This window comes from Pimephales promelas, chromosome 10, assembly GCF_988280905.1.
Source record: "Pimephales promelas chromosome 10, fPimPro1.hap1.1, whole genome shotgun sequence".
Classification (NCBI taxonomy): Eukaryota; Metazoa; Chordata; class Actinopteri; order Cypriniformes; family Leuciscidae; genus Pimephales; species Pimephales promelas.
Genome location: NC_142778.1, coordinates 2859489 through 2880584, shown reverse-complemented (window position 1 = coordinate 2880584; position 21096 = coordinate 2859489). Strand labels below are relative to the sequence as shown.

The window sequence follows — 21096 nt, the reverse complement described above, 5'->3', positions numbered from 1 at the left end:
TATAAGAGACTACCTGTGATTTAATTCCCCAATATACTCAAGGCAAAGTATGTTCTCGTTATTTGATTAGAAATAGAAATAATTTGGAAATTCCTTTGCAGCAATATACTGTTAATGAACAACCTGTCGCTGTCTACACTGCTGAGACCGACGTTTAGATATGTAAATATGTGCTGCACATTTTCCTTTCAGTAACAAAATAAACACAACATAAATGACAGCGGTGACACTGGCATCATGGCGACAGATATGGTAATTAAATTACACTGTTATGACAGTTTGATTATAAAGTATATCTGAGAATATAGACTGTATATATAGACTGTAGTTTCTCTCTGCATGACACATTGACATTGAACAGAATGGCTCTTCTGCATTTTTGGCTCTTCTGATCTTTCTATAAGAATTAATTTCATGTGTCACGCAGAAGAGAGAGCGCGTAAACGTCACATTTTTTTTTTTCCCGGCAAAATCTGAGTCCTTCACATACAAATCAGTCAATCAGGCTTTCATAGATAACCTAGGAAGTTGGGCAAGGTCTCATTTTATAATTTTCATTGCAAGCTGTTCTCACATTGGCAATAAAAAAGCAATACATGAATGGTCTTCCATATAGCCCCTTTAAATATTGCACACTAGGCAAACTTCTCAAATCGCTGACCCGATTTCGATTTCCTCTATCCCATCCGTGTGCCTTTGTTGTGCCTTATCGCCTTATCTACAACACCTCTATCTGTGTTTTACTGCAGCTCATCAAGTAATGACATTCAGAGGCCATTATAAAACTAGTAATGGAAAAATGACACACAGTCATTTGAATTATTGAGTCTCTCCGATAGCAGAAATGCCAGTCCTATAGAAAGACATATTCGCTGCATACTTCATACAGACATTGGCCTTCATTTGTCTCGATTATGAGCCAGATGAAGGGGGAGTATGGGAATGTTTCCGCTCGTCACATTCTCCATTATTCAGACCGAGTGATTGTGTCTTAATTGACTGCATTTCTTTTTAATGGCATGAATAGAGATATTAAAGAGCTCAACTGCCTACATCCTTCACAATGTCCTGTCCCTCACACCCGTCATAACACCAACGAGCACTCGTCCTTCGATTAGCGATGCCTCCCTTAGCGAGTGTGCTGATGGGCAATATGACATTCACTTACACCAGCTAAATCAATGGTGTTTATCTGCTCTTTAGAAACAGCCAATAATCAGATGAGGTGGAAAGAGGGGGTAGCGTTAGCATTAGCATTAGCATTAGCCAAGAGGATCTTGCAAACACTCTTTATTTTTGCGGCTGTGCTGATTTCTCGGATGCCTCAGACTGACAGAAGAGCTGTCAGCAAAAGAGCTGAAATATTATTATTTTTGATTATTTTTGGATTATTAACAGGATTATGACACAAGGATTGGGGCTTGATCACATATCCCATTCAAACATCAGAATAATAGGAAATAGGGACCTTTTTTATGAGAGGACCGTTCAAAGAAATAATGATTCGGGGGAAAACAATATGGCTTTGCCTTATCTTGCCATCTGTTTGTTTGTGTTGACACATTTCACAGGGTAAGGAGGACAAACATGTCTCTGTCATTTCAGTTAGAGGCTGGATTTCAAGGGATTTTCTTCCAATCAAACGGAGCTAAAGGCTAAAGCGAAGGAGTGCAGATGGTGCAAGCAATCAGGACCACAGATGGCTCTCACTACAAGTGGTCATTTCATATGAAATGGAGAAAGCTGCCTGTATATATTGCCTCTAGAGAAATATAACAAAACTAAATGTAAAACATATTGATAGTTGCCTGAACTTGCTGTATAGGAATTATACCTTTATTTTGGGGAAGGCCAAAATAAACTGTCATGTACAATTCATCCATGTATGAGTTTAATTTAAAAAGAGAGAAAGAAAATGGCCTTGTAAGTTTTATTCGAAATGTCATAACTATATACTTTTGCCTTTACATTTGAGTACCTTGAAAGTAACCCCTCCACCCGGGTCCTACTCGACCCGCTGTCCATTCATAACCAAGACAAGTCCATTCATAACCAACACAACTCCATTCATAACCAAGAAAAGTCCATTCATAACCAAGACAAGTCCAGTCATAACCAAAACAAATCCATTCATAACCAACACAAGTAGGGCTGCAGCTATCGATTCTTTTTGTAATCGATTAATCTAGCACTTAATCGATCGATTAATCGAGTAATCGGATAATTTGTTTATGTGTGTATATTCTAACACACACATAAATAATCTAATAATCTGAGCGGGCCTTGAACCTGGGTTTCCGGCGTGAGAGTAAAGACTACAGAGTCTAGCGTATGTCGCTAGAACGCCTATTGAGATCAGAGGAGTGAGGTTTACTTGCACAGCAACTACTGAGCTGGCCTCCGTTACACTCACCCCCCTAAACCTCACTCTCATCCGGGTCACGGCACCAATGTAACCCGGGTCCTACTCGACCCGCTCCGAGCGGGCCTCGAACCTGGGCCTATTGAGATCAGATGAGTGAGGTTTACTTGCACAGCAACTACTAGCTGGCCTCCGTTACACTCACTCCCCTAAACCTCACTCACATCCGGGTCACGGCACCAATGTCACCCCTCCACTCGGGTCCTACTCGACCCGCTCCGAGCGGGCCTCAAACAAGGGTCTCCGGCATGAGAGTCGGGCACTCTGACAAGGAGGCTAAAGACTGCAGCCTCTAGTATATCTGTTACATATATCAAAATACAGCAGACATTATCTGACGCTATTCTGGTTATCATAACCAGAAGCAGAAGGGGACATGCTTGTTTCACTTAGTTTTGTCGAGGCCACAAGATTTTAATTTGTGGAAATTTAATATTAACCTGTGGGAACGTGATACTATGTCATGGTCTTGAAATCACATTCTTATGTTGCGGTCATGAGATTGAAGTTGTGGCCTCGAGATACATATTCAATGTGAAAAGTTATACAAAGTGACCAAAATCTGACCAATTTTATTGCTGTGGTAGACTATGCATTTCTTAGCTACCTTTGATGTGGCAAATCATATACGTTTCACTGCATCATGATTAGGACACATCCCTCAATCCTTACCTTATTGTACATGGCTCCATTCAGCACCTCCCCATTTCGGATCCAGATGATTGAGGCGGCGGGTTTGGCATTGTCTGCGTGACATGTCAGATTGAGGGGGTCGCCCGCTCTCAGGCTCACCACAGGCCCTCCGGTGATGACTGGGTCTTCAGGTGGAACTACACGAGAAGGAAAAGGAAAATAATGTTGGGAAATCTGCCAAGATACCAGGTACGCACTCAACATTTTGAGATTTCGACATGAACTACAACGTGAACCCCTGAGCTGTAAGATTATCTTCTGGGAAACACTAAACTTACACAACATATAAAGGTTAGTAAGTCACTTCCAGTGCCTGCAAATTAATTGCAACCTATAGGCTCATTGAAAAACATGCCTCTACCTGAAGGTAGTGTCTACCTGAAATAAACACAAGAAGCAGTTTATTGCTTTTCACAAAAAATTATGATTACGGTGCTGATTATCAATTAACGAAGACTCATTGTGTGCATTATGACCTCAACACACATTTGCCATTGTGTATAATTTGTAAACTACATTTTGACGTTTGCGCCACATAATATGTGCATAGCTATCAGCTAATTGAAATCTGTTTGGCTTGCCTGACATTGTTGCTTTTGTTAACTATCAGTTATAGGTTTAGTGTCAATAGTCTATTTTCTTTGAACGCCACTCACCAGTTTCATTTTCAAACTGCAGTCACAGTAACGTTTATCTATTTTTAAGAAATTTGAACATGCTTTATAGTGCCACCCACTTAAGTTTTGACTGTCGCTAAACATGTACTGTAACAATTTACTGTAATATCATTTTTGCAGTTTTTTTTAATAACCCTGGGTTGTTTAATTTAGATCATTTCACATCAAGTACACATGGAGAGAAAAGCTGCAACTGAAAAACACCTTACTAACATCTTACAGGATTCTGAACAACGTTGTGGGCCACGCATCAAGGAACAAGGTTTAATTTAATCTGCATTTAAAGAGAGCAGGTGTGATTTGTATGCACTGTGTGTGGAAGCCATCATAGCAGTGTGTGTGTGGAGCGTACGTAATAGCAGCATGGAAGCGAAAAAGCGAGTGAGGACTGAGGGGGCGTAGAGGCAATCTAAGAGCAGCCAGGAGACATTGTGTGAGGGCTGTTAAGACCAGCAGAAAACAACTTCATGAATGGCACTGATTACTCTCTCTGTTTAACACACACCCAAACCTGATCATCCTGGGTTTTATTCAAACGCCAGTGAATTATTGATTGCCCTGCATGCTCATTACTGAACAGATCTGGGGCAAGAGAAAATCAAAGTTAGTAAGCAGCTGGCGGAGTGAGTGAGAGAAAGAAAGAAAGAAAGAGGACACAATGAGAGGAGGTCACTGCAAAGAGAAAGATAATTACAGTCAAGAAGAGGTTGTTCAGAATTGTACGGCGCTGGGGTCTTTAATTGGACTGAAAAAAGACAGCTATTCAATCTTTGCTTACACTATTAAAAGTATTCAATGAGTTTGTTCAGCTGCGCACACAAACAATATCAATTATTCCCACAGATGAGAGTTTAAAGATCTGGATCTGTAGGAAAAAATCTGGGATGATGAAGAAGCCACGTGCAGTTTTTTTTTTAATGTGAACGTTGATGGTATACGATGTTGACCCTATGTGTGATCCTAAGGTAAAACTGAAACATTGGACTGATGGTGTTGACCGGGCATTTCAATCTACAGCTGGTTTCTAAGCGAGCCTCAGTTCTCTGATATACGTAGTTGATGGATGATGTGTTGTAGGTTAGGGTATGCTAGATCTGGCACCACTGAGACACAGTAAGTTGCTATCCACATTACGAGTGCAATTTAATTAAAAATGGAAATATCACCACAAAACCGTTTCCATTCCATTTGCTAAAAAACAAGACAAAATGGCCCCTTATGGGGAAATTGGTGCAAGTCGTAGCAACAGTGGCTCTTTATTAAATGCTATAAATTACTTGACGTTTTGTAACAATCTCTGCATTTCAGAATGACGAGAGCAATATGTTTCAGCAAATGATTCAGTCATTTGACTTTTTGGAAGCGTATTTACACAGATTTTCCACTGTATGGGCATGTTTTAAATCAAGTTAAATCACATTTAAACTGGAATGCTATACTGACATATACCTGTACATTCAAATGTTTATGGGCCACTCTACAGAATTGGTGCAAACTGCTGTCCGACAACCAAAAAAAAAAAATTAATACATTTAAAAAAGCATTTAAGTATTACAATTTTTGATGTTTACAAAGATCCGTCTATTATCTATTGAATCCCACAATACTATTTAAAATATGTTATTGGTTACTTTCAATTGGGAGGCGGCTTTCCCGAACCCTAACCCCTAAATTTCAACTTGTGAAATGATATTGAAATATTAAAAAAAATAAAATAATAAAATAAATAATAAATTAATTGTTGTTTAAAATATATATATATATTTTTTTTCAAAATATATTTTTAAAATATAATTTTGTCATTTTCATGTCACTGTGTTTTACAGTATTTGTTTTAGTCCATTGGCTTAGACTGATTTTGACCACACCCCAACATTTTTGAACAGGAAATATTATTGTGTCCCTCTCTCTCATAGCCTCTCTTTCATTATAGATAGGTACCATCATTTTGAGGGAAATGTGTTCAAATCTCTTAAAATCTGTGTGTAACTTTAAGGGACGTCACTACCAAGCACTTTTTTTGGGTGTAATTCCATAAAATGTTGTTTTATGTGTGTACAGCTGTTTAGATCTGTGCTACCAGTAACCATGTGCTGGTTATCATCTTTAGGCTCAAAAGTATCTACAATTATCACTACCGAAACAGTCATGACCGAAACATGCCATCATTGTTTCGGTAGTGACAAAAGGGAACACATTTTAACTAAATTTTTGTACAGTTATGCAATCATTAGTATATTAGTATAGTTAGTAGTGTTTTATTATACAAGTTAAAATTATACAATGTGATGTGGTCGCTTCCTAAACATTACTGTCACAGAAAATATGCCGTCATCGCCGAAACATGGATGTTCTGTCTAAAATAAAGTATACTGAATTATAAACTTTATGCCAAATCTTATAAACCTGTGATTTTTATTTTTTATTTTTTTTTCAAATAGCCAAACATATATTTACAAGTTAGATGGAAACAAAATATTAGTTGTTCAATATTAAATTATTTAGTATTGTGTTTCGGTAGTGACAAATTTGTGAAGAGGAAAAATATTTCAAAATACGATATGATAATAATCTGCACAATTACTAGAAATGTGCCTTGCATATTATACCATTTTCATACCAACACAGTCTCATGAAGATGCGTATCTATACCACGAGTGTCATTTCTCGTGGCATTTATACGCCAAAAGTGTTTTTTTCGTGTATATGGTACGCACTAAAAAACCCTGGGTTAGGTTTAGGGGGGAGGGGGGTGGGGAGTTCGTGCGTATTATACGCAAAAAAGTGCGTATCATATGTACGCGAAAATCGCGTGCCAAATACACGCAAAAACTGTTTTTGGCGTATAAATGCCACGAGAAATGACATTCGTGCCATAGACACGAACTTTCATGAGATCGGGCTGTTTCATACATACAAAAATTTGTGGAAGACGTTTCCAACTATTTAACCTATTATGTAGAATGACCCTTAAACCATCTTCATCCTCCTTACTTCCTCCCCCAAATCTAAAAAGAAAAATAATAGAATGAGGACTGACAACAGAGATTGTCTTTTCTTTAAACTTTACTTCATTTTCGATGAAAGTAGTATTTGGCAGCTTTTCGATAATCCCAAGGTGAGAATCTGGTCATAATGAAAATCAAATGAAATTTTGCAAACTTCAGATCTACAGACATCTTTATTTTAATGAAAATCTTTTTCTTGTTTGCCAGTTGGAGGTCTCATTTTTCCAAGTATCGATAAAAAGGCACATGATTGCTCCACTACAGGCTTTTTACAGGCAGTCTTGACTGTATCTCAACCTGCGAGAGATGGTTATTGTGGATCCATGCGGATCCATTTTATATGTGCCTGAAAAAAAAATATAGAAAATTATATTTCTGAGTTAGATGTCCTTGCTAGAAATATGTAATTTAATGTGTTTAAGGGTATTTAGATTAAGTGATTTTTTTATTAGTAACTTTCTGAGTGTGACTGATCATAGCAGAGCAGGTCAAAGATGGAGAAACACTTTTCATATCATATCAGCGAAATCTCAGCTCCACTTGACTGCTTTTAGCAGAAAAAAGTGATAAAGAACATCTTAGTACTATTTTTCTGGTAGATTTGGCCATGAATATAATCTTGCACAATTACTAAAAGAAAGGTTTTCATCTCACTCCTCATATGGAGACAAAAAAAAAATCATTTCCTAAAAGACATCTTTGGGAATCAAGAAAAGACAATTTTGCCGAATTAAAGGAGAACTCCGGCGCAAAATAATCCTGTGGTCTAATAACACATTGGTCCTTAGTCAACCGTTCTCGAAAAACGATTTTTTTTCATGATAATCGAATGTACAGAGTTTTATCTCTGAAAACTGTTTAGATTATAACACTAGTATATGGGGGCATATAATAAGTAAAAAGAAATTGTTACAAGTCTCAAAATAACCCCACACTAACACAGTAACATAATGAGGGTCCCTACGTGCAAAACGAAGCATTGAGAACTGTGTAAGTGTACAGACCGATTAATAAGAAGATACTTTATAAAGACAGTCCACTTTGTGTATACAGGCAGCAGCCATCTATGAAAAACAGTCTCGACAAGTCGAACCACGAACGACGTGCCAAGTCAGGTTCGACTTGTCGAGACTGTTTTCCAAGATGGCTTCTGCCTGTATACACAAAGTGGACTGTCTTTATACAATTTCTCTAATTATCTTCCGACTGAAAACTGTGCTAATTAGCAAATACTGAGAAGGACTTTTACTTTCTGAACATGGACTTTAAAACTCTGGTCCTGGACTTTAAAACTCTGGATAATTAGAGAAATAAAATTTCTCTAATTATCTTCCGGCTGAAAACTGTGCTAATTAGCAAATACTGAGAGGGACTTTTACTTTCTGAACCTGGACTTTAAACCTCTGGTCCTAACCGTAAGTAAGTAACCTACCCATACTGTAAGTAATCCCTAATATCAGATAGAAAGGATGGGTGAATAACTGATGTAGAAGCACCTGGTTTTAAGCCTAAATTTGATATAAACTCTAAATATGTTCCTTAAATTTGATTGATTGGTTGGAATGTTCTTCCAGGGTCAACAAAGATGTTGATTCAGGAACATGTAGCTCTTGCTGAAATCAGGTTCTGCATTTCTCTTTTGCAGACCTCAGCATCCCAGAGCCCTTCACTGTTGCTCTGCCATAGGCCTGTCTCTACTGACGGCACTGGTCATTAAATGAAGGAGCTGTTATTTCGAGCTGTGACGCCGGGGTTTTTTGTCAGACATTCCCTTTCTAATTTCAACTCTCCCAGACACTCTTAGTCTGACAGCTGTACAAAGGGCAACCCTGTAGCCATGCAAGCCATCATCATTACTGGCCTGTTTGCAAACTCTGCATCCTCTAATGGCTTCAAATTAGCGCTTTACCGAAGTCACTCAATAGATTTCTCATGAGTCGGTCAGCAGCGCGGATTGATCGCTGCTTTTTAATTACTGGCCAGTGGGCTGCAATTCTTCAACCCTCCACTTGGCTGGGCTTGGCTTAATCCATAATTCTGTCTTTCTGTCCCGCATGTCCTGATATATTGCCTGTTAGTGATCTCTCAGTTGCTTTTACAGTTAAATTCAGTCATTTAATCACCATCATTTCTTTCCTTGAAGCACAAATAATCTTAGATTTTCCTAGGCGACTGAAGTCAAAAAAGCAGCATAGAACTAAATTTATAATAGTATATACGACAAATGTTCTAGAAGCCATATGGTGGCTTTATATGAGAAACGAACACATATGCATTGTGTTACATCGGAAGAGATTTTCAAGCAAACAATGACCAAAATGTTGGTCTTTCCATCACACAAAGCTATCATATGGCTTGAGAAATCTTCTAGAAATCACAATGTTTTATTTTGCTTTTTGACATTTTTGAAGCTAGCAGTGTTTGTGCCTTGATTTACTGTCATTGTGCGCTGCACGGAAGAAAGATAATTTTGGGACATGGCAAACTATCCCTTTAATGTGCACTGATTTATCGGTTGAATTTTTCAACTTAAAGAGACCAGCATATTTCCAAAAAAAACATTATTAAACAATAAATGATCTGTAGCCAGAGACAAGACCTGGTTCAAGGTGACTCTTAACTTGTAGCATGTGTCTGAGGAAAACAATAAATAACATGCAGGCAAATGGATTTGCAATTAACCAAATGGACTGAAACATTGGCTCAATCAACTGGGGACCTTGGATGTCAGCGACAAGCTTTTTAAATCAACTGGATGGGTGATGTTTCAGTTCCAGGAGCTAAAAGGAAGGACATGTGAGAGAGCAAGAGAGCGATCTCTTTTATTCTCCAGAGTGGGTTTGATGCAATAGTAATTGCAGGGGAGGAAATTTCACTTCATTTACAGTGGGCCTCTATAGGAGCAGTGGCTTCGCAGGTTGAGTTATTGACATCAAAAACAAGATTGTGGAAGAGTGAGGTGATATGGCCTGTAATCCAGCTTCCAGGACGGGGGAAAGCAATCTGTTGGGAACCGAATGGGTTAGGTGGTGTTTTGCCTCCACTGACGTGTCTGGCACAACAATGAGGCCCGTCTGTTTCAGCAACGGCTCCAGTCACCTGCTCACATGGCTGCTGCGGGCTGTGATAGATCGGCAACGAAACAAGGAAGAAGTGGAAGTGTAATCGAAAACATGCCAGGAATGGAGACAAGTGACATACGTGGCTCACTGGCCCAAATCAAAGCTCCCTTCACGCCGCTGTCACTAATGTGTTGCTTTGCGGGAGGCAGGATTCAATGGCAAACATTCGCTGATCCATATTCTTTAGCTCTCCCCATTTCTTTTACTCCTCTCCATTTGGCAGAGTCTTTACGGGTACGGTTTCAACGGCTCGATGCATGAGTGATGCCCGGCCAGATTGCCGGTGTTATTGCAGAGTGGAGTCAGAGGTTGGGAAACCAAAGGTGATGGAAAGAAAATAAGATATACCTTCGAATAAGCATCAAAGTGTGCAGGAAATAGAGGTGCTGGGTGAGCGTGGGCTGGGTTTTGGCGTGACCACTACAAGCAGACTCATTTTGTTTTCTGAGAGCATTGTCATGGCCTCTGACTATGCAGTAGGTTGGAAAAGAGAAGAAGTTTTGAGATACGGTTGGGTACCTGGTACATGGAGGGGTCAGATTTTGAATCGGGGGCGGTTGGAAGCTAGTGATGTGTTTAGGAAGGATGGAGATGACAATGAAGCAGGAAAAAGACTCTGGCTAAAAAAAAAAATACCATCATATGGTGCACTTAGGATTCGGCTATTGGGGTTCCTACAACGCTAGTGACTACTTGTTCGGTCTACCAGCAACACTAGAAAGTGAACAATGCGACATCCGACGCACATGGCACCCTTTAGCGTTAATATGAGACGCAGATATATATGGGCCAGAAGTCGCCTCCTAGTGGTCTAACCCTAACCCTACCCCAGACCTAAACCTACCCATAACCGAAGCGTGTGTAAAGAGTGCCATGTGCGTTGGATTTAGATGATGCGCTAGGATGAGAATGTGTTGATTATGTATAATAAAAAACTTTTACTGTTTGTGTTCATGGTTCCATTTTGTTGAAAAACATTTTCTGTCACAGAATTATGTGTACAGTAAATTGCAATTTGCATGCAGCTTAATATATCTAGGGTAAACAAGCCTAGATGCTGCTCACAGCTCAAAACATTTCAAAGTGAATAACACCACAGAAGTTTGTAAGTAACGGAACATCTGTACAGTCTCGTCTGTCATTCAGGTTACAGGAGCGTGTTTGCAGATGTGTCTTAGGTCAAAGCCCAGCAGGGGGGAATTGCCAGCAAAGCTAATAGTCTGTTTAAATAACATCTGCTTCAATGTTGTGCACACTTACAAGTGCAATAGTTGAAACACAATGGTACATAAACCAGCTATTTAATTAATTTTCTCTCTAATATTTGATTTAGTAAGAATCATCTTTTAGTAAACACAGACTGGGTTTATGGGATTTGGAAAGCTCTGAATGTTTGCCAGCAACTGACGGGACTTTATTGTTGTTGATTTCTTTCTTATTTTATTTCACTTCCGATTCAGGTTTAAAAATTTCCAACTCAAAGGTTATAAGAATTGTGTGTGGCTCTAAGGGGTGAGCAATTGTACATCTAGGTTTGGCATGTTTGTTTACATTTGATTCATATTAAGTCAATTAAAAGTGAAAAAAAAAGAGATTAAATGAAGTTTGGTGGTGTTCAGGGCATTGCACTTGTGGAAATGAAATCTGGATTGGAATTGATGACATTTGTTTATCTCATAAGACTATAAGCAGGACGTTTTGAAAACATCTTGCATCTTGTAATTTGCAATTAAAAGTTAATAATCTCCACGCCTTGAAGCTGTTTATCAAATGATAGGCTAAGACTTTGAGACTTCCAAATGCGAAGGAATACACATTCCAAGTGCCTTCACCTATTTATTTCTCCCGCAAGGACACTTGATCTTCCAGTAGTTGTGAACTCATAATTATTATTATTATTTTTTTGTTTTTGCAAAAGGGAAGGATAAATGAGGGGGGTAGATTTAGCCCTTGCATCTTCCAAGTATTTAATCTGTTGAAAAGCAAATATTTTCTAATGGGCAACTTGTGAGATAACTTATGCTATCACTTTACATACTAGTGCAATGAGAACCATTAGAAAGAGGAAAATTGAGATTCAAAATCTTCAAGAGTATGGTGGCGGTGAGTAACCTTTTGATAGTTGCTGATCTCTGTCCCTCCATTTTCTCATGGCCTGAGATTAATAGTGAGTGGACACGTAAGAAGAAAATGATGGTGATATTTTAGAGAGTATATAATTAGCCCACTGGGCAAGGTAGAAAAGTGACCTCTTGAGGTTAACTCACTAAATCCCAGAGTTCTGCAAAGGTAATGTTCAAAATTCAGGAGTCTGGCTATAGTGAGCAGATTTGACCACCTCGCGTCATGGCGGATGTGATGATACATGTTTTTCTTTGATGAAGGAATTTTTTTGTTTTTTTTTTCCCTTAAGCTTTTCCCAAGTTTTTCAAGCAAGCAACCGTAAGTGGTTCAGAAATTTTGTATTCAGGATAATTCACAGTTGGGATTCAGTTTTCTCCACTTTCAAACGCTTGATCAGATATCAAAGCCTCCAGCGGGATTGGCTGATCCAGGCTATGTAGAAGTCTGCCGAGAGTACACCTGCCCTAAACTCAGCCTTCAGTCGGGAAGGCTGAGTCATGAAGCGAGGGGTTGAGGGACCACTTCAGCTGTCAGGTAAGAAATACTGGGAAGAGCGGGAGTCACACTCCCATTCCTGTCATCACTACGGCTCAGACCAGGCTTCTTGACATGGTAAAGACAGCTAAGAGATCACTCTGCTACAGAGCTTGCATATATTACAAGCACAGGTTAGAAGATCTGGTCACCTTGTTTTTTTTTCCTCTGTGTGCAGAGCTACTGGTTAGTTAGTCAAGTTTTTTTTAATTTTCTTATTATTTTCAGCCTCTCATAATTAACATTTGAGTCCGTCAGGAGGATATGCAAAGTCTCAGGTGCTACACACAGAGACAGAGACTAAGCAACATTATAGGCATTACCGTCTACATTTTGTTCAAATATATTCTTTTGACTGACATATAAAGTCTTGGAAGTAAATAATTAGTTTTTTCCAGCCTAGTTTGTTTGGTCCTTTTTATTGGGGAGGATAATTTGTGTTCCAGAGGTTAAAGTATGTTTTCATACTAGCACTTTAATTTATAGCCCTTTTTCGCATGAACATATTATGTACTTATTGTAGTAATGACCGGTACTAACGGATAACCCCTAAACCCCTTAACCCATGTAGATACCTTACACTTCTCAGTACGTTTGTGGGTAGGTACATTGTAAGTACAATGCAAGTGCAATGTACTGTACAAATAAAGTGCAACCCTACAATGATTCAGTGCTTTTCTAGGACCAGGAAATTAAGCGTTGAATAGCCACAATTATCACAAAGCCACTATCCCCCTAGTGACCAACTTGACAGGAAATTAAACTAGACTGAGATGAACTTGAGGTTCTTGGTTTTTTTGAGTTCGTGTGGGATAATTAGCCTTATCAGTGCCCGTTGAGGCCGTTCTAAAGCAGCACTAATTAAGTCCCAATTAATAATGACCACAGCAGGAGGGAATCATGATAAACATAACAGCCTGTACATCATCACTTTCAAAGCATTTCCTCCAGTCAATTCACCAATCAAACATATTTGCAAGTTGACAATGGTAAATGATGTTCCGGTCATAAGGCGGTTGTGATACTCGTAGTAGTGGGATTTAGGTGACTATTTTGTCTATGGTAAGTGCAGATAAATCATTTATAGAGGGGAGCAGCAGAGAGAAACCACAGACCACATAATTTGTCTTCTTTCTTCCTCTAATTTCCCTCACTACATCCTCCCATGCAGGTCATTATTTTAACTTTTCATTAGTGGAGATCAATAAAGCAAATCGCATTCCGGCACCACTTCACCAATCTTGACCACACTCAGTGCTTTCTCAGTAACCCACAGTTTTGCCCTCTGGTGCGGGAGCAAGAGCTATAACTTGGTGGGTGTAGGTGGTCTTTTTTTTTTTTAGAGCAGACAAACCTACCAGGTGGTTGATTACCTCAGCACAGATAGCACTGTTGCTGCCCAATATCGCAGAAACAGCAACTCTGAATAATAACCCAATAAAACTTAATTAAGATTCAATGACCTCTCTGGTTTAATAATGAAGACGGTGGGATTTACAGGAGGAAATTAAAAGTGAGAACTTATGGTTCTGCAGGGGAGTTTGGTCAGTGAAAAATCTATTTTTAATACTGTACATTATTTTTCGCTGATCTCATAATAGTTTGAGATCACTGTAATCAGTCTATGTGCATGTTTTGATTTAATTTGAGGATAATTAGAAACAAAGTAAATTAGAAAATGTAATTGAATGTTAAAAAGGGACATTTGAGGTTGCAAATAAGCTTTTGATAAAAATACACTCAAAAGGTACACTCTGGGTTGTGGACAAACCCAGCCATTGGGTTATATTTTTTAATGACATTTTTAACCCAACCTTTGGGTTTGTCCATATTTGACCCAAATTTGGGTTAAAACAACCCAGTATTTGTAGAGTGTACAATTGCAGTACCAATATGCACCCTTTAGGTAAAAAAAAGTGTACCTTTTGAAAAGGTACAGCCCCAGTGTCACTACCTTTTTTTATTTTTTCCTGAGAGTGCATGCAAATAGTTTTACCCTCAGTTGTGACTAACCTAGGACAGTAAGTCGAGCAGGACGGGACCTCATGGCGGCCTGGATGGCCTGGCACTCAAACACAGCATCATCCATCAGCTCCACCCTCTGGATTCGCAGGTGGTGCTCTCCAGTTCCATGATCCCCAACCACAGCATAGCGAGGATAACCTGGAAAACAGGGAAGTTGACTGGTTAATACCCCCAAGTCCAGCAGTGACTGCTTTAAAAATAAATTGTGGATTTTTTATTATTATTATTATTATTATTATTATTATTTTATTTATTTATTTATTTATTTATTTATTTATTTAATTTAATTTAATTTTATTTATTTATTTTTTTTATTTATTTTTTTTTTGGGGGGGGGGGGGCATATTTTTTAGGTTTAGTTATGACGGGGATGGGAATGGGTGGGTAGAAATTTTAAAAAAAGCAAAACCTGTAATAGTGTTATGTCACTGAATACTGTCAATGTACCTTGTTCTGATAAAAATAATAATAAAAAAATAAATAAAAAAATAAGTAAATTGTGTGTGCTTTTAAACATTTCTAGGTAGATCAAACCAGGGAAATTGTAGCTTGTCAGTTTCAGAGTCGCACTAACCGAGCGCCTAAATTAAAGAGTTTTTCGTGACAGTGTAAGGTAATCCTCGAATGCCACAGGGAGTAAGTGTTAAAGGCTGATGCAAGAGTGGCTGTTTGTTAGCAACCACTGCGATATCAAAGGACATCAGTTGAATTTATTGTATATTATTTACAGATACGGGAGATTTCGTCTGTACATGTGAAAAACAATGAAATTTCTCGTAGCTTATTTCTTACGTTCAAGTGCAAAGTGAAAATAATGATGACTTGTTTCCCTCAGGACAATAAAAACACCCAATGTGAGACAAGTATCAGCACATCTGTGACCTTTCTAAAATAAAGGAAAGATGAGCAGATGTGTGAGTCTCTCTAATGGTTGGGGTGAGACTTTCTGAAGGTAGGGGTGTGATTTTGTGCCGGTCGGAGTGAGACTTTGTGCTGGTTGAAGTGATGACTGAGGTGAGATGATGGTTGATTGAGGTGAGGCAATCTGCTGGTTTTGCTATAATATGTTCAGCTGCTGCTGTAGGTGTAGTACTTAGCAAGCAGCACACAGAGCCAAGAAGATTGAGATGTGTTCAACTGATGCAGAGGAACGGTGATTTGCGGTTTAATAATACATTCAGCAGGATGTATTTCAAGGAAAACTGACTGTTTTACAACAGCGAGCAGATCCGAGGGCCTTTAAAACCCATCAGCAGACTATTTCCTGGGAATTTGCATGAGGAGCGAACGCAAAAGCTTGCTTTGTCACTATAGGAAATGTAAATTGGGGAGGAGACGTTTGATTGTGTCATACTTTACGGTACATTTCACAAGCTCTCCGTGAGAATGTCTTTAATGTCTCTCGGGAGGCAAATACTTCTAATTATGAGAGATCTGCAATTTCCAATGAGACTCCTAAAAAGTGCTGTCATTGCTGTCTCTTTCTAAGTCGGGACAGTAATTGATGGCTGATGGGTGATACGGATTTAATAGCATCAGAAGCTGATCTCAGCGTATTTCTCCACAGAGCCGAGCGCTGTGCATTTTCCCCTCAATTTAATTCAATATTGCTTTTTATGTGGCTAAATTTACACCTTCAGAAGTGATCTCGCTTTAAGTTCCTGCTTCCAGTCTCCACAGAGCAGCCATTTGAATCTTTGCCAGTGAATGACCTGTGGCAGAATATTGATTTTTACAGCATCCATCGATATGATTCATGTTCGCTCCAGAGAATTTTCTGTGACATAATCGTCATGCACCCTCATGCTCTCGGGGCACTCAACGGCAAAAAAAAAAGCATATGTTGGCTCTGAAAAGCATACGTTTCAAACTGAAAGGATTAAAAACAGCATGTGTTTTTTTGTGGTTGATAGGGTTTATATAACTGACTCCACTTGTATCACCCATTGTCAATTCGAAAGGGCATCCCGATATCACCTATATCTTCTCGAGTGCTGTGTGGTACGAAGCCCAACCTATTCCTAAACTCTACCATGGGGCTATTACTGCAGCAACCACTGTAATCTACAGCAATGAGGCTTGAAAGAGGGATGTGCTTTAACATATTGCTGCAGAAAGGAGTGAAAAATGAACTGGACTGGACTGGACTAATGGCTTTTAAGTCCTTGAGCCTGCCTGTTGAAATCACTGTGCCAGAAAATGCCAATTATTGCCTGTTGCCTCATTGGATCCCATTCACTTTTAATAGACCATGAAGTGTCTCTCATTTCCCCTATTGAGGAGAGAGCAGCAGACGATTATGGTGCAATGTGTTTTATCTGCCCACATACAGCTTTTAATTTCTCTAAGAGAGTGGGAGACACAAAATGGGCAGGATGACCCAAAAAACAAACATTTAATAAGCCATCAAATACAGACTGTGCCCACATTAGCTGGTGGGACTACATTGGAAGGTCTTATCAAAAAGATGGCGAAATTTGTCAGGTAAAAGGAACAGCCTATGTTGACACTATGTGATAAAAGTGGCCAGTTATTTACCTATTTTTGACCTAATTTGTTTTCTGTTTGAGATTGCAGAATGCGTGTTCGCTTATCCGTTCTGCACAGCTTGAGAGTAAATAACTTGGAAATAGATATCTCAAATTATATCTTTGATATCTCTGTTGTTTATTGTAGATGCCACAGAGATTAAATGAAGATTCTCATGCTCTTTGTCTACTCCAGAAGACCCTACTGTAATGCCAAAAGTCTGCAATCAGAAATAATAGTTATCCTATCCACGTTAATTGTACTCTTACTGTATCTTACAATTGTCAGTGGCAGTCTGAGAAATCTTTCAGACTCGTACTGAAAACTCCATTAAGTCAACCTTTGGCAACTGTCAGGTTACAATTTAAGGCATGTAATGTGAACGTAGCCAAATCAAGCACTGTTTATGGTGGCCGCCAGTCAAAGCAAATGAAGCTCACGGAGTCATTTTAATGGCCATTGACTTGGTTCGATACTGTGTTTATTCCTGATGAGAGATTGATGGGTTTGTTGCAGGCAACATCTATTGCCACTTAATGCCTAGCTGCAAATCTTGAGGTCTTATTTCTAAGATGGATGCCGACCATACTGTATGCATGACATGTCTGTGTGTCGTATTTCACATATAATACAATATAGTGTGCTATTTATTTGTTTGTTTGTTTGCTGAGTGGGGCATACTTAAAAGTCACATACAAACAAACCCTCAATAAAGCAAGTAGGCTTTGAATGTGCGAGTTTGAAATCAGCAGGGATTTACTTCCTACAGTGATCCCGTAATAAAGTGAAGGAGCCATCCTAGCTCGTCTTTATGCAAGCTGACGCCAGTCAAACAACAAACAATGATTAACTGTGATCTAGAGATTAAATCCACCCACCTGTATCATTATCTGAGCTTGGCCCATACAAATGCAGTTGTTTATGAACCCAAATTTGTGCATTCTATCAAAGACACATTTCATCTCTCATCTGGACACCTCTTAGATTAATATATCATCATGCACGATTCACCCAAGAAATGCACAACAGAGCATGAGAGAAGAATGAAATAATTCTGTCATTGATCACAATGAATCCCTAAGACAACCCACGTCAACCAAAGAAAACAATATAAAATAGCCCCATTAGAGTTAATGAATCCATCAGGAAAGGAAAGGATTAGTCTTTATGTCGGATCGATGGAAGGGGGAAAGGGCGGTGAATGGAGACGTGACGCACTGATTAATGGTTCGAGGGAACACGTGAGTGTATCTGTCTGTCGGCTCAAACAGAGCACATGATTGAGAGAGAATGTGATAATTACATACATGACTGTTCTTTTCTTCCATTAGGTTTGATTCTGGGAGCCAAAATATGGTTATATTTTATTGAAAGCAGGAATGGTACTTGAGTTTTTAGATTCTAGATTTGAAAAGGGTAACATTTTATTTTGATAGTCTTCTAACTAGCATATTCATTGGAGTATAAGTAGACTATCTGCTATCTGCAATCACGTTATTTGGATGCTCCCCAACAGAGAACATGTCAACCCCGAATTCTAACCTAAAAATCTACTAATACTGTTTACATGTACTTGGAAATGAATGAGAGTTAGTTGACATAAAGTTGTGGACTGTTGACATAAACCAATAACTACATTTAATGAGACCACCCCTTTTACGTTTCAACAGTACTGACTTGGTGATCTCTGGCAGTCAATTCGCTGCTTTCAAACCTTTACATGTGTATTTATATGTATGGTTAGATTATCATGTAGTGGAGACCATTTTATTTGATTTAAGTACTTTAATTTTAATTCTATGTGTTTATTTATTTTGTTGAGATTTATTTACGAATAGTTTAATGATCAGAAACTGACGCTTTTGCGAATCCGTAGACATCCAACACACATGGCACCCTTTGGCGTCAACATAACACGCTTCGGTTATGGGTAGGTTTAGGTCTGGGGTAGGGTTAGGGTTAGACCACTAGGAGGCGCCTTCTGCCCCATATATATCTGCGTCTCATATTGACGCTAAAGGGTGCCATGTGCGTCGGTTGTCTACGCATTGGCAAAAGCCTCAGTATATGACGCCTTGGGATGAAAACGGGCTGTGTATGACATGGCATCAAAACTGGATTAGTATCAGCTACTGAAATGTTTATGTTGTAAAAATCTTAGCAGAAAAGGACATTTGACTTTGCTCTTTGAGTGTTGCCTTCAATGGATTTTTCTTTTTTGCTCTCTCACAAAACATGTTCTTTGAAGTGAGCAGCACAAATCCGGAAGCTACTGTTTGGATTACTGATGTGTCAAGAGTGTAAATAAAACAATGCCTCAAAATCGGAATTGGGCTGTGCTCTTTATGTCCAAGCATGCCTGTGCGGTCTCCCTGTCTGGTTATGGATATTCACGTTTACACCAGCAGTCCACACAATGCATATTCATGACTTTTATTTGTTTGTTTGTGGCAGTATTGAACTGATGTCTTTAATTAGAAGCAGGAGAAAAAGAACCTCCACGAAGAATGTAGGGGCCGATACGAATCAGCCTCTTTTGTCTGCTGATTTATTAAACATATTGTTTGCGATTTCTCATTTTAATCAATGTTCTCCCAAACTGAAACAGCACTGAATGAGAGAAGCCTCTTCCATGAATAGCTGAGTAGGCTGATATTGAAATGTGGAGCTTTGAGCTGTTGTAGTCGCCTCTTTTTTTTATGTGTGCAGCTGCTAGCTTGGAGTACGTAGTCGTAGATGTGTCAATTTTCTTTATTGGACGCAGTGTTACTTGTTGACGCAGGCAAGACTGATAAAAGGAGCAGCTGTGCAGTTTTATCCTGTAAAGTGTCATTCATGTCAAAGCAATGCACCTCCGCCCTTGTACCCGAAGCTTGCTTTTAAAGTGCTCTTTTGTCTAAAGCACGGGCTCTCGGCAACTCGAAAAAAAATTACATGCCATAAAAAAAGAGAGACGGAGAGAGCGCAGGACTTCATTGAAATTCTTCATGGCCCTCTGAGCGCTGGCCCTCCATTGATCCGCATAAAGAGCTAGATGGGGCCGGCTCGCCTCGGATTGGGTCGGCCCTCGGCTCCCGGCCGTGACTGTTAAACTGCAGCTGATGTGCCGTTAAGTGCCGCTCTCTGTCTCTCTTCTCATAATCGCGAGTCCCGCAAGCGCAGAACCTCTTCTCACCTCCCAACCCCCACCCCGGCTTCAATTCACCCTCTCTTCCTCTTTGACCACTTTTAAAGCTCTTCTCCCAGTGTTTACACTGCCAGGACCCATCTCCCAGGAGCCTGATAATGACAAACTCGGTAGCGGAATGAATTTATCAGGGCTCAGTTGCCTATTGGGGTCTAATTAAAGGCCACTATCAGTGCCAAAAAGGCACCGAGCAGCAGCCACCAAAGGTCAGAGGCAAAAAGACCTGCGATCTCCAGCGGAATACATATTTAATTGTAAGGATCAGCCAAGCAACTGTTTTTAAAGAGGCCAACTGGGCTTTACGTCATGCTTTGCACTGGAAATTTCCCAGGACGCTTGGCAGAGCTGTGATAGAAAAAAAAATGGAGTAAAACGTTGAATTCCCCTTTATGCGACGCATCGAATTTAGGGAATCAAGTCTCTAGGCCTTTGTTAATCTACACTTTTCAAAGTGATGCTTACACCTGCTCTTTCCACACAAGGACTGTAATCCAGGAAATCCAATGTAAATGTCATAAAGAGGGACCAACTGTTTCTGATCAACCTGAATAAGTCCATGATGTTCAAAGTCTGTAGGTGGAAGGAATGAGAATCCAATGGTTGTTAGCTTAAGCAATTAACCAAACAAGCAGCACTTTGCTAGTCGAGAAGAGCCTCACACTTCACACGCTATTAACAGTTAAAAGTACTTAAGAGGTTATATTTTAGTTGCTCTTGTCCTTCTGCGCCTGACACCAATTGGATAGTTTTTAAAAAGCAATCACACCCTCTAGCT

The 21096-nt window shown here is 39.3% G+C and overlaps 1 protein-coding gene across 6 annotated transcripts in view; it reads right to left on the bottom strand.

Moving 5' to 3' along the window:
* The window catches only part of kirrel3b (kirre like nephrin family adhesion molecule 3b), a 216534-nt gene that overhangs the window by 63412 nt on the left and 132026 nt on the right, over nucleotides 1-21096 (bottom strand). For all 6 annotated transcript variants that reach the window (XM_039647441.2, XM_039647443.2, XM_089135277.1 and 3 more), the window contains exons 3-4: nucleotides 14594-14743; nucleotides 3095-3252 (exon numbers count right to left, since the gene is read on the bottom strand). In XM_039647441.2, the coding sequence (XP_039503375.1) occupies nucleotides 3095-3252; nucleotides 14594-14743 (308 nt within the window). The remainder of the gene's footprint in view (nucleotides 1-3094; nucleotides 3253-14593; nucleotides 14744-21096) is intronic.